Here is a 13111-nt window from a genome sequence, read left to right on the forward strand (position 1 = left end):
GGGATGGAGTGTGCTGTGTCCAGGGAAATTGCGATCGTATCCTGGCCCCCATTCCCATATTCCTGTTAAAACTAGATTAACGGGATGTTGTTATCCGTGTATTTATAATTGAGATTTACAGGATAGAGTGCAGTCACTTACTGACAACCCCACCTCGGTCCAGAATGTGGTCATGTTGATACTAATCGAACGTTTGAAGTGAATGGGGAAGAACTGGGATCTTCCTATACAGCTAGCTGAAAGGCCAGTGGTGTAGAGCGAGCACAGAACACAGCCAGACCAACAACAGTGAGTTAGTTTATTGTTGAAAATACAATTGTTACAAATATAAGCTGCCCCCAAGAGATGGTTGCACTAGGGTGAACAACAGGGGGCAGCTGGGTATTACAGATAAACACACCAACAAAAGGAACCTGTTCACTGGGACAACAGGCTGCTGCAAGTTAAGCTTAAAATTTCCCCAGATTTTAACTACATTTAATATTGAACTTGTTTGAAAATTAAAGAAACAAGATAGATCATTTGTTCTTTGTACATTGTGCAAATCGAGTCCTTTAGCTATTCCTCTGTCACGTCCACGCACATTGGTTTGTAAAGACTGAAAAGGGAAAAATGGTGGACAGACCATTGCATAAAGATCCAAGCAGAACATTAAGTGGGTAAGGCAGGATGAGCAGAGTGCATCATGGGAACTGACCTGAGCAAAACATCATGATCTCTGAGAGTCAATGAATAGGAGCAGCTCTCAGTCCAGTGAGAGAGAGAAGGAAGCAAGCAAGCAAGCAAGGTCTGGAGAGCAAGTAGTTCAGAAAGAGGGAGCACACAGGAGAGTGTGAAAGAAGAAAGGAGAGCAAAGAGAGACTGGAGAGAGTGAAGAAGATTCTCAGTTCGCCTGCGCAAGGTGACAAATCAGCAAACACTGGCATTTCTCACAGGCCCTTATCTTTCACAGTGCCTGGAGAACTGACCTGTTCACCACATTAAACCAATGAGACTCTCAATTAACTGCTGTCAATGAAAACGACAAGGTACTGATAGTAAAATACAACATTTCTTGTTCAACAATATACAAACCATCAATCCGTCAGATTGGATCCCAGAATGAGGAAGGATTTGAATGTACAAAGAGTTGGACAGCTGGCCCTGAGCAGGGCCATTTCTTGAGCTCGAGGATGGTGTCAGCGGTGAGGGGACTTGCTGTTGAGTTCAGGTGGTCATCCTCAGGATGCTGTTCCCTCACCATCAGGGGCTGAGAAGACGGGGTGGAGGGGGGAGAAGGGGGGAGGACGAGGTGTGTGGCACTATGTGCTTTCCTTCGGAGCAGGGGAAGGCGGAGGCTGAGGGGGTTGAGTGCCGGTGGCGGTTTTGATCGAGGTCAGGGTCTTGCTGAGCCAGGAGTTTTTGGCAGCTTGGATCTCATTGAGGAGAGCTCCCCGATGGTGTTCCAGCTCCTGGGAAAGGCAGAGGAAGGGAATAATGATTTCACTGGGAAATAATCCGTCAGCACGACCCAGAGACAGAGTATCAATGTGGAGCCACAGACTCGGGCAGGGAGCTCCTGTTTGAAAGGCACTCAGAGCGAGACCATGTAGGAACACTGGTCCCATGCTCTCTCCCTCCCTCCCTCCCCTAGTGGAGCCCCCCATTTCAGGTCTGTACCTGGATTTTACACTTGGCCTCCACCAGCTGCAGCTTGGTCTGCGCTAGCTCCAGCTCCATCTCCCGCAGCTGCTTCTTCAGAATCTCCTTCTCTTCATCGACATACTGCTTCGCGTGATCCTGGCCAGGCTCAGGGAGCTGCAGCTCACCGTCCTTCCTGAAGAGCTCACAGCAGCGGTCACACGACAGCACTTTACCCTGGGAATTGAAAAGGCAGCAAGCCTGAGGCACTCGGCAACGACCCTGCGCTTGCGTCTTCTTATCCCACCACCGTGTCGAGAGTTTAATTCCTTATCAGGAAGAACAACGCGACCGGCTGGGCCAGTATTTACTGTACGTCCCCAATTGCCCTAGAGAAGGGGGTGGTAAGCTGCCTTACTGAAACGTTGCAATCCATTCAGTGTTGGGGCAGCCACAATGGTGCTAATGTTAGGATTTTGACCCAGCAACACGGAAGGAACAGCAATATCGTTTCTATGCTAGAATGGAGTCTGGCTTTCCTGATGAGACCTCAGTACTACCATGAACAGCAAACACTGTTTGATCTCAAAGTCAGCTCATCCCCAGGAGAAGGTGGGTGAGCTGCAACTGTGCATGGTTAAGAAATGCTGGCCCAGTCGGTGGTGTCCACGTCCCATGAGGGAATAAGGAGACATTGATTGTTGGGTATTTAGCTCACTGTAGAAATCTATTCACAATCAGGAGGCTGGAGGGGCAGGAATCCTTCAAGACATTTTAGAAACATTTAGCGGAGTCCTTGAAATCCCGTAGCATGCAAGGCTACAGGTCAAGAGCTGGGAAATGGGATTGGAACATATTTGATGATCAATGGGGACACCATGGACCATAGCACCACTTTCCGAGCGGGAAAGACTGTGACCACACAGGATATAACTGGTGATTCCATGTGAAGACAGCAGAAAATCAAATGACAGAGTGGGGATCAGAGACTGCTCGATTCCTACCTTCACGAGTTCTAGTTCCTCCTTACTCGCCGCCTGCTGTCTCTCCAACCGTGTACTCAATTGTGAACAAATCTGAACAGAACAAGAGGGAGAGTTAGTGCTGCTCTTGTCACCTCACTGATCCATCCGCATAATACTCAGCTGATAACTTTATCAGACTGCACTGTACATAAGTTTAGTAAGAAGGCCTTAATTGTCATGGATTAAACAGGATTTTGTTCCAAAGGAAACTGTGTCCCTACTTCTGGATATCCTCACAAAAGGTATCCATCTGTCATGTACCCTCAGGGTCTTAAGTTAGCCCAGCATTATCTGTGGAGAGAGAAACAGAGTAGCGCTTCAGATCTAGTAAGACTTCTGTAGAAACCTTAACTCTTATTTCTTTCTCCGCAGATACCGCCAGACTCGCTGAGTTTCTCCAGCATTCTGCTTTTGATTTCAGATTTCCAGCATCCACTGTCCACTGCTTTTCTCCCCGAGAATCCTCCGTTTCAACAGGATCACCTCTCATTCCCTAAACTCTAATGTGTACGCATATCCAACCTTTCCTCAGAGGATAACCCCCCTCATCCCAGGAATGAGTTGAGTGAACTCTCCCTGAACTGTTTCTGACAATTACATCATAACATACAGAAGGTGAAATGGCCATTCAGCCCATCAAGTCTGTTTCACGATTCAATGAGATTATGGCTGGTCTGATCATCTTCACTTCCATTTTCTTATCTTTTCCCCACAACCCTTGATATCCTTTCTTAAATGAGACCAAAATGATACACAGCTCTCCAGATGAGGCCTCATTAACATCCAGCAGGCAGTAATTGTTAACTGGTGAGATGGCCACCAGTACAGCCCTGAGGATTGATTCAATGTACAGGTACTAACTCCTGGCTCCAAATACTCACCATGTTACACTTAACACTTAAAAAAAATGAAAACATTCTTTTATTATTCAAATGATCAATATAATAGATTTTATTGTTTTGCAACTGTTTTAGGTTCTTCCAAAATGAGGTGGCATGGTGGCTCAGTGGTTAGCATTGCTGTCTCACAGCACCAGGGACCCAGGTTCGATTCCAGCTTCGGGCAACAGTGTGTGTGGAGTTTGCACATTCTCCCCGTGTCTGCGTGGGTTTCCTCCGGGTGCTCCGGTTTCCTCCCACAGTCCAAAGATGTGCAGGGCAGGTGAATCGGCCATTTTAAATTGCCCATAGTTTTCGGTACATTAGTCAGATGGAAACAAGTTCACACTGACCCTCTGCAGAGTAACCCACACAGACCTATTTCCCTCTGACTAATGCACCTGACACTATGGGCAATTTAAAATGGCTGATTCACCTGACCTTGACAGATGGACTTGTTTCCACACTGTACGGAATCTAATCTAAGTAGTAAATCAAAAACACACACACACTAGGTATCCCAGTGCCAAGGATCCAGGTTCAATTCCATTTTTGGGCAACTGCTCGTGTGAAGTTTGTACATTCTCCCAGCATCTGGGTGAGTTTCTTCTGGGTGCTCCGGTTTCCTCCCATAGTCCAAAAGCTTGCAGGCTGGCTGGACTGATTGGACTTGTTAAATTGCCCGTAATGTCCAGGGATGTGCAGGCTCAGTGGATTAGCTGTAGAAGATGCAGTGGCGGGTGGGGTGTGGGGCACGAGGGGACAGGGATGTGTGGGGGGTGGGGGTGGGGCAACAGGGATGTATGTGTGTGGGGGGGGAGACGGTCTGGGTAGGATCCGCTTCAGAGGGTCAGTGTGGACTCTATTGCCAAACGGCCAGCTCACACTTTTCGGATGCTATGACCTTCCTATTAATTTGCATGCTAACTTTGTGGTTCATGTACCAGGATACCCAGATCCGTCCGTGCCTTCCCGCACAATGGGGATAAGATTTGAATGCTTGCTTAGAATCGTTGTGCTAGTCATGGGGTAATACTTGCTAAAGGGAGCTCTTGCTGGGACAGAAGGTTAGGAGAAAGCAGTCGGGACTTTCCAGTGCATTACTAGTCAACAAGTGGTTGTGGTAATTTCAGGATTCGTGCTATGAAAATGCAGGAACAGGTACAGGCCTCAAGGGGACGTGACAGTGGAGTGCTGCTTGCACAGAGCATTCAGCAGGCACTGTGGTCACATCAGCAAAGGAAGACTGGGAATTTTCAACTCGAATGTCTCAAAACTACAACAGAGGTCCACTCAAATATTAGACTGAAGGTGAAACCTTGGTGTGTGCCATCAGTCAAAGGACTGAGAACACAAAGCCCAGGATCCACAGTGAGACAAACTGACCTACAGTGACCTAGTTTAGCAAATTCCCATCTCCTGAATTGGAAGTACCAATCTTTTCTGCCCAATAAATCCTGTTCATTTACTTTCCAAATTGCTGCTTACCATCGCTGCAAGGAAGGAAGGTTATTCCCCAACAAGAAATTTCTTCCTCTTGGCTTCAGTCTAGCATTTAAATCCCAACATATCCAGCATGGTGAGGGAATAATCCATAGGGAAGAGGAGGAGTGGGTGAGAGACAGGGAGGAGTTCTCAGGTCTACCCAGAGAGTAAACTGTATTATTTTTTCTCCCATACCGTCCACTGAGGGCTTATCTCTGACAAACTGGTCCCATTGTCTGGGCCAGTGAAGGAGGGGCTGGCAGATGGACTGCAGTATACCCATCCACTGCACGGGTTCTCCACCGTTCCTTGTCAGCATCAGCCGGGAAGCTGGGCCCCAGCAGGGTGCAGCTGCTTTAGGATGGTCACCCACTGACATTAAGAAAGGAATGAGAGACAAACCCCACACTCAGACCCTGAAACACCAGCCACCCGATGCACCATTTGGTTCAACCCAATCTGCTCAGTGCCCATCTCCCAGGAAATAGGCAGGTCATGGTGTCTGTACCTGTTTGTATTCTGAAATGATGGCACTTGTTCTGCTGACTTCACATTCCGCTTTCTCTAGCTCCCTGCGAAAAACCTCCTTAATCTGTAACAGCGGGAAAGCAAAGATCAGAGCGAGAGTCTCAATCAGCATCAAATGATAACCAAATGGATGAGGCTTCTACCCGCCCCCGCCTCTGGGGTCTCCCTCACTGTGCAACTGCCCACACCCCCGGTCTCTCCCTGCCCTCTCGGTACCTGCGCTGACTCTTCCTCCTGTCTCCTTTTCTCATCTTCAGTCTCCACCAGCCTCTGTTTGGTTTGGAGGAGCTCCTTGTTGAGGACATCAGCCTTGTCTTCAACCTGAGTGGGAAAGATGGACACAGTGTGAGGGACCGAGCAGAGGACTCCTTCCAAGCTTCCAGACAGTACAATTGGACACTTAAACACTCTTCCCCAATTTCAGGGGGCTGGGGGAGAGCATACCTTGCTCTGGAGATGGAGCTGCATTCAATTGCCCAGCTCCAAGCCACCCAGTCAGTGAGCACACCATGCAGTATAACTGATCACATACAGGCCTTTCTGTTGGGGTATACAGCACAACCAGCCTGAGCTCTCTGCTTCCAACAAGAATGGTGTAGGTTCAAGTCCCATGTCCGAGATTTAAGAGATGGCGTTGAACTCTGACAATGCAGTGCACACAGTGGGGAATGCTGCACTGTCACACCGACTGTCTTTTGGATGAGCCCTTGCCCTCTCAGGCGAGTGGAAATCCTGTCCTGGGTCGAATTCCGAACAGCAGAGAAAGTCTCCACTTGCTGAGTGTCACTTGCTTCCCACTCCCCACACCCCAGCTCCCGGACCCTTCCCATATTACAGTCATGGCGAGATTTCCAAAATAATGAATCTGCTGAAAACCAGGTTGAAACACCTGGAGGTTGAGAGAGACGGTTCCCTTTCGATTTGGGATCTTGGATTAGAGAGTGAGGAGAAGTCATGTCCCTTACCTGATCCAGGTCACTCCTCAGGGCGATCTTGCTGGTCACAAGCTCATGAGCCAAGTCATCGTTCTCCTGCTCCAGGCGCAAGCTGGCCTCCTGCAACCTCCGATTCTCCCGCTGCACAAATCAAACCCACACAGATTCGCTCACTCAACCAGTGGCAATAACTTAACCTGCTGAGTGCTGCAAAGTCTCCAGTCACATGCTCAGAGCCTGACTCTCCCCACTCATCAGAGTCACCATCATCCTGGGTCTCCACCTCATTCCCCAGTCATGGAGTCTGGACCCTGAGCCTCCCCCTCACTCCCCAGTCACGAAGCCTGGGTCTGGGCCTCCCCCTCATTCCCCAGTCATGGAGTCTGGACCCTGGGTCTTTCCCTCACTCCCCAGTCACGGAGCCTGGGTCTGCATCTCCCCCTCACTCCCCAACCACGGAGCCTGGGCCCTGGGTCTCCCCCTCACTCCCCAGTCATGGAGCCTGGATCTGGGTCTCACCCTCACTCCCCAGTCACTGAGCCTGGATCTCCCTCTGTTCCCACCCCCTCCCCCTGTCACAGAGTCTGGGAGCGAGTCATGAAGTAGCTCTGAGCCTCGAATGTCCCATCACAGGATAGCAAGGAAAATCCCTATTGAAGGAGGGGATGACATGCTGGGCTACGTTGTCTCGAGGAAGCTGTTCAATATTGAATGGAACCAGCAGGAAAGGGCTGAACAACCAAGTCTCTGGGCCATAAGCAAATGGGAATGGGATATGGAACAGGCAGATACAGAGACGAACACTCACAAAGAGGAGACCAAACTTGAAATGAGATACTAATACACAGTAGATGGAGTTTAATGTTGGATAGTGTAAGATCATGTACCTTAGTCAGAATGATCAAAAGGCAGTCTATTATGTAAATAGAGAGAGATTCCAAAACAGTGCAGTGCAGAGGGATTGGTGTGTTCTTGTGCATCAAACACAGTTAGTGCAGGTGCAGCAAGCAGCAATTGAGAAGGCAAATGGAATTTTATCCTTTATTGCCAAGAATGGAAATTGAAAAATAGAGGAATCTTGTTATAACTGTGCAGTTGCACTTGGAGAGCGGTGTGTAATTTTGGTTCCTGGAAAGGATGGACTGTCTTTGGAGGCCTCCTCCTATTTCTGATGTCCTTGTGCACTCCAGTGTGGTTCCCTCACTTCAGTAGCAGCCTCCAGTCTTTGGGTGGTGCGGCCAAATGACCTGCCTTGCCCAGGCAGTTCCAGTTCCCACATTACAACAACGTCTGAACGTTGGAAGTACCGTTTTACAGTCAATGGAATACTGAATCATAGAGACGTACAGCACAGAAACAGACCCTACGATCCAACTTGCCCATGCCAACCAGATATCCTAATCTAATCTAGTCCCATTTGCAAGCACATGGCCCATTTCCGGGTGCCTTTTAAATGGTGCAATTGTACCAGCCTCCACCACTTCCTCTGGCAGTTCATTCCATACATGTACCATGCTGTGTGAAAAAGTTGCCCCTTAGATCTCTTTTATATCTTTCCCCTCTCACCCTAAACCTATGCCCTCCCCCACCCCAGGGAAAAGACTCTGTTTATTTACCCTATCCATGCCCCTCATAATTTTATAAATGTCTATAAGGTCACCCCTCAGCCTCCAGAGCTTCAGGGAAAACAGACCCAGCCTATTCAGCCTCTCCCTCAAATCCTCCAACCCTGACAACACCCTTGTAAATCTTTTCTGAACCCGTTTAAGTTTCACATCTTTGAACATTCTGAGCTCATGAACTATGCAACATAAAACAATTCTCTCTCCTTTTTGGTTCCTCTCCATGCCTCCCTACCTGTTCCCTCATAACATCCCTTCCTTGTTTAAAAGTTGGAATGAGTCATTAATCTCTGGGAGAACTTTGTGGCAACATTTGAGACTAATTACCACCTCCTCAGTGGGCTGTATGTATAAAGGTGTGTCTTGATCTGGATTGTCTCCAGTCAGTCTGTGTTATCGTCCTGGGATCAGACAGTGCTTACCAACCTTAGACCCTATGATCTGATTGAGATGAAGGGTGAGCTGTGCCGGGTATTAACACAGGGGTCAGTGCAGTGACGCAGGGATTACCCATTTCACAAGAGAGTAAATGGAAGTAACAAACAGTGTGAATGGTGACACCCTCACCAAGTCCCGGGGTGGGAGGGTACAAGAACAGTAACATCCTCAGATAGGATGCTAAAATTGGTTATCCCCAGTAACAACAACACTCCGCAGAGACTGTCTGTTCCTATTCCTTGCTGTCCTGTAATGCATGTCCTTGGTTTGGTTTATATTTTCTCAGTTGTATTTCAGTTTGACGAGGTGATTCAGTAACAAGTAATCCAATTTCATATTTCGTGTAGCAGCAGATCTACTGAAGGTCATCCTTTCATTTGGAGCTTGCCCAGGTTTCTGTCCAGGCTGATACAGCATGGTCTACCAGTGCTGCTCCTATTGGGCTAAACCATCACACACGAGGGAATCTGACGGGCACTTTCTCTTTGTGCTGACAAAGGGAGAGATTTGCTTTTACTGCGATGGTGGCCAAAGAAACAAGTCAGTGAATGTGTTTCTAGCTGAGCAGAATGTCCTGATGTTCATGATGGGATTAACCTCAACAGTTCCCACTTGTCTTTACACTGACAGTGGGGCAGGAAGTCACCATGCAGTGGTCTCCTGGCTCACACTGTGAAACCAAGTTGATGGTATAACTGCCGAGAGCAAGACAATGCCTTGGACTCACTGAACAACCAGAGGCTTCAGCCAACAACTGGGTCACAGGCAAATGGCGTGTTGTATAAACTCTCAGTATCTCAGGGAACAAACACAACTACTGAGCTACAAAACCGAACAGGATATTTTTTATTACAAATTAGCACTCCAAATTCCAAACGCAATATTTACAAAACCTGGATGCAATCTAATTTCAAATGTAGCTACAAAGACGACAGCATTTTCTCTGAAAACTCGACGATAATGGGATGAGAATTCAAACACCCACCCACACTTCATCACACTGTGTTGAAGACGCACTATCCTCATCACAACACGTTTATAAAGCTCTTCATAACACATAAGGGGAGAGAAACATTGAAAAATGTGTTACCATGAGTGAGGGTCCATTAAAAACTCAGATCATGATACTAAATGATTCCAGTCATAAACAAACAATGATGCATTTACACCATTAGGTTGTTTAACAATTTTTAAAAAAATTTGATCAGAAAGAAAATAAGGACAATGTGCAGATTGTTGAACAGGCCCCTACACCTGGTCCTGAGGCAGGAGCCCAAGCTCCAACACACTGGCCTCACCTCACACCAACCTTCACAGTGCGGGGTCATGAACTCCGGCAATCAACCCCTCTGGGACAGGGATGGAGTGAGGGAACAGGGACAATAGTAGAAGAGGCAATAAGGAGTAAAGCAAGATGGAGAGTGTGTTTTGGAAAGGGGTTAGAGGAGGAAATATACTTTGTGCCACTCAGTACTGACATCGTCTACGTGTATCACAGAATGAACATAACAGCACACTGTGAAGACAAACAATAGTCACAACAAAGTACTTTTTCTCAGGAATATTGATGTATCATATCGCAGGGGACATTTCCATTGTGGTGCAATAACTATTGTGGTTTTAAAGCTGTAATCGCTCTCGCGACTGAGCTGGTTAGATCCTAGCAAAGCCCAAGTTTATTTGTACTGTTCATGGACAGAGAAACAGTTGTCCTCTCGTGACTTTCCAGAGCTTGTACTGCTCCCCCTACCACTGGCATCCAAAAGACCAACAGACAATTCAATGGATTCCAACTTTGACCTGGGTACCCATTTCCACTACCCTTTGTCAGAAAGAGTTCTTCCTGAAATCATCCCAATTCTAATTTTATCAATTTTTTTCCTGTTCTGGACTCTGGCACTGAAGAAAACAGTTTACATGAACACTTAAATCATCTCCAGGGGAAAAGCATCACTTACACAACCTGTTCTTTCTCATTAACAATTGGGGGCAGGGCAGCTTAACAGGGAACAGTCTCCCTTTTAAAACGAGGTGGTGCTTTCTTGCTGAGGGTCAACAATCTGTGGAATTCTCATTTCTACATCAGAATGGAGATTGGATCATTGAGTTTCCTCAAGGCTGAGTGAGACAGATTTTTCATGAACATAACAGTTAAGGACAATGGGGGAGACAGTAAAGCAGAAAGTGCAGCTGAGATCACACCCAGATGAGCAGTGTGATCTTCTTCATTAGCACAGCAGCTCCCAAAAGGCCTGCTCCTGCTCCTGGGTCCTATGGTTCTGGCAGATGGCGGAAGCAATCCTGGACCCCCATCTTTCCTTTGTCATTCACTGACAGAAATATAATTTCAAAACAAACATTATTTTCTTTAACAAGACCAATTCAACTCATTGCAGCATTTTTATCAGCTCTCTTTTCATCTCAACAGGGTTTTAGAAACATGTGTTTTGCATTACGTTGGAGAGGAGACAGACACAAGACAGAGCGAAGCCTGAGAGAACAGAGACAGCTTTCACTCTGCACAGCAAGGCTGTCACGGGAAACATCTGATGAAAGGCATGGAGGGGGCTGAAGAGGTGAGAGGCATGGGAAAAGAGGACTTCCAGTTCAAAATAAAAGCTCAACACAGATCGCCACCATCTAATTAATAAATGTGAGACAATCACAAACCCATAACAGTACCAGTGTGGTGGCTCAGAAGCTAAAAGGCAGACAGCATAGAGTTACGATATTCCTTCTCAGGACGTTAATGTCATTGACAAGCCTCATATATATTGCCCATCTCCAGCCGCTCGGACTGAGTTCTTTGCTGAGGGAGGTCATGGGGCCGTTGAGAATGAATCGCGTCACTGTGGGACTGGAGTCACAGACCGGGTGATGGCTGGGATCCCTTGCCCAAAGAACATTCTTGAAGATGACATTGAGTTTCATGGTTTTTTTGGACAGATCCCAACGCCTTCCTTCTCAGATATTACATGGCTCACCACCGCCCTCTCCAGGATAATTAGGGAAGGGCAACAAACAGTAGCCACTTTTGTACCCGCCCCATCCCAGGAGAAATCAAAATAAATGAGACAAACTTCAAATGATCAAACTGGTGAGGCTTGAATTCATCTCTTTGAAAGACTGGAACCTAGGCCAGAAACAGCCATAACATGGGTGACCCTGGTTTGTCAGACTGAAAGGTGGAGTGTCCTTTGGATTGGCACTGGGATCAGGCACAAAATAAATTGCACTCAAAGACCAAACACACGGCTATCAAAGCGGGTCACCAAACTGCAAAGAGCAGCAATTGAGGCTCTGCCTCCCCATCTCCCTTCCCCCTTCTCAGGTGGATCTGCAAGATCCCACTCAGAAGGGATTCCCTCAGGTATCCTGCTGAAAAATCAACTGGTGCCAAAATAGATTTGTCTAGTCATTCATTTGCTGGTCGTGGGATCTCACCATCTTGCCCACGTGAACGTGACTGCACTGTGCACACCGCTTTAAATATCCTGAGACATCGTTAAAGGCTGTTACAAACAAGAGTTCTTTCTTCTTCACCATGTAAAGAGGGAGCAACAAGCAAGTGATAATACACACTGAGCGTAAACACTGAAGCTTCAGCTGAAAGGCTTTTTACACTATGTTAACCTGCTCCCTGGGCATTTCCTTCCAATGTCCGAGATGGTTATCAGGCTGGGATGGAGGCTGACAGATCACATGGAATCCTTCAGGCAAGGTACACAAGGGCACAGTCCAGGCTTGCTGCAAACATTGGCCTTCTCCTATTGAAGGGCTGGGAGATTCTCTATGGCGGTTTCTAGTGCACGTCCTCCGTGGAAATATCACAGACTTTACTGAAATGAAATGAACTGAAAGAAGAGAAGGAAATGGCAAGAATTAACCAGACAAGGATGAGCATCAAGAGAGATGGGAGTGTGTGGAAGGTTCAGTGCCAGTTAAAAATTCCAATTGGATTTCACAAGAGAAGCTCAAATATTTACAAAATATATAACCAAGTACTGTGCGCATTGCTCCCACAATACATTTGGAAACTGCAAATGGAATCACACGGAATATCATTGGGACTAGGAATGCAATGTCACCTTCTCAAAGTTAAATGAAGGATGGGCAATGAAAGCTGATCTTGCCAGTAACACTCATTCCAAAAACTAATGAAAACATATCCATTCCCCCTTATTCCTAACCATGAAGGGAGATGCAGTACTGTCAACCTTGGTTTTGGGGAGATGGCGGCTCAGTAGTAATGTCATTAGTCTATTAATCCAGAGGGCCAGGCAAATTCCCTGGGACACAAATTCAAATCCTACTATGGCAGGTGGGGAATGTGCAGTCCATGAATACATCTGGAATTGAGCGCCACCCCACAGTATTGGTGATCATGGTGGTAATATCATCACTTGGTATAAAAACACATCTGGTTTACTGATGTCCTTTATGGAAGGATTTCAAGACAAGATTTATTAGGATGTTGCCAGGGGTGGAGAGAGATTGGAGAAACTGGGCTTTTCTCTTCTTAGAGCAGAGGAGATTAAGACAGGACATGATTGAGATGCATAAAATTATGAAGGGTCTGG

General features: G+C 46.9%; 1 protein-coding gene across 5 annotated transcripts in view; it reads right to left on the reverse strand.

The window, feature by feature from the left end:
- Window positions 1-284: 284 nt before the first annotated feature.
- Window positions 285-13111, reverse strand: part of rabgap1l (RAB GTPase activating protein 1-like) — a 489306-nt gene continuing 476479 nt past the window's right edge. For all 5 annotated transcript variants that reach the window (XM_060830051.1, XM_060830052.1, XM_060830055.1 and 2 more), the window contains 6 exons: window positions 6502-6612; window positions 5753-5857; window positions 5517-5600; window positions 2625-2696; window positions 1660-1857; window positions 285-1451 (listed from right to left, as the gene is read on the reverse strand). In XM_060830051.1, the coding sequence (XP_060686034.1) occupies window positions 1302-1451; window positions 1660-1857; window positions 2625-2696; window positions 5517-5600; window positions 5753-5857; window positions 6502-6612 (720 nt within the window). In that variant the 3' untranslated portion in view covers window positions 285-1301. The remainder of the gene's footprint in view (window positions 1452-1659; window positions 1858-2624; window positions 2697-5516; window positions 5601-5752; window positions 5858-6501; window positions 6613-13111) is intronic.

The sequence above is a fragment of the Hemiscyllium ocellatum genome, chromosome 9 (genome assembly GCF_020745735.1).
Source record: "Hemiscyllium ocellatum isolate sHemOce1 chromosome 9, sHemOce1.pat.X.cur, whole genome shotgun sequence".
Taxonomy (NCBI): Eukaryota; Metazoa; Chordata; class Chondrichthyes; order Orectolobiformes; family Hemiscylliidae; genus Hemiscyllium; species Hemiscyllium ocellatum.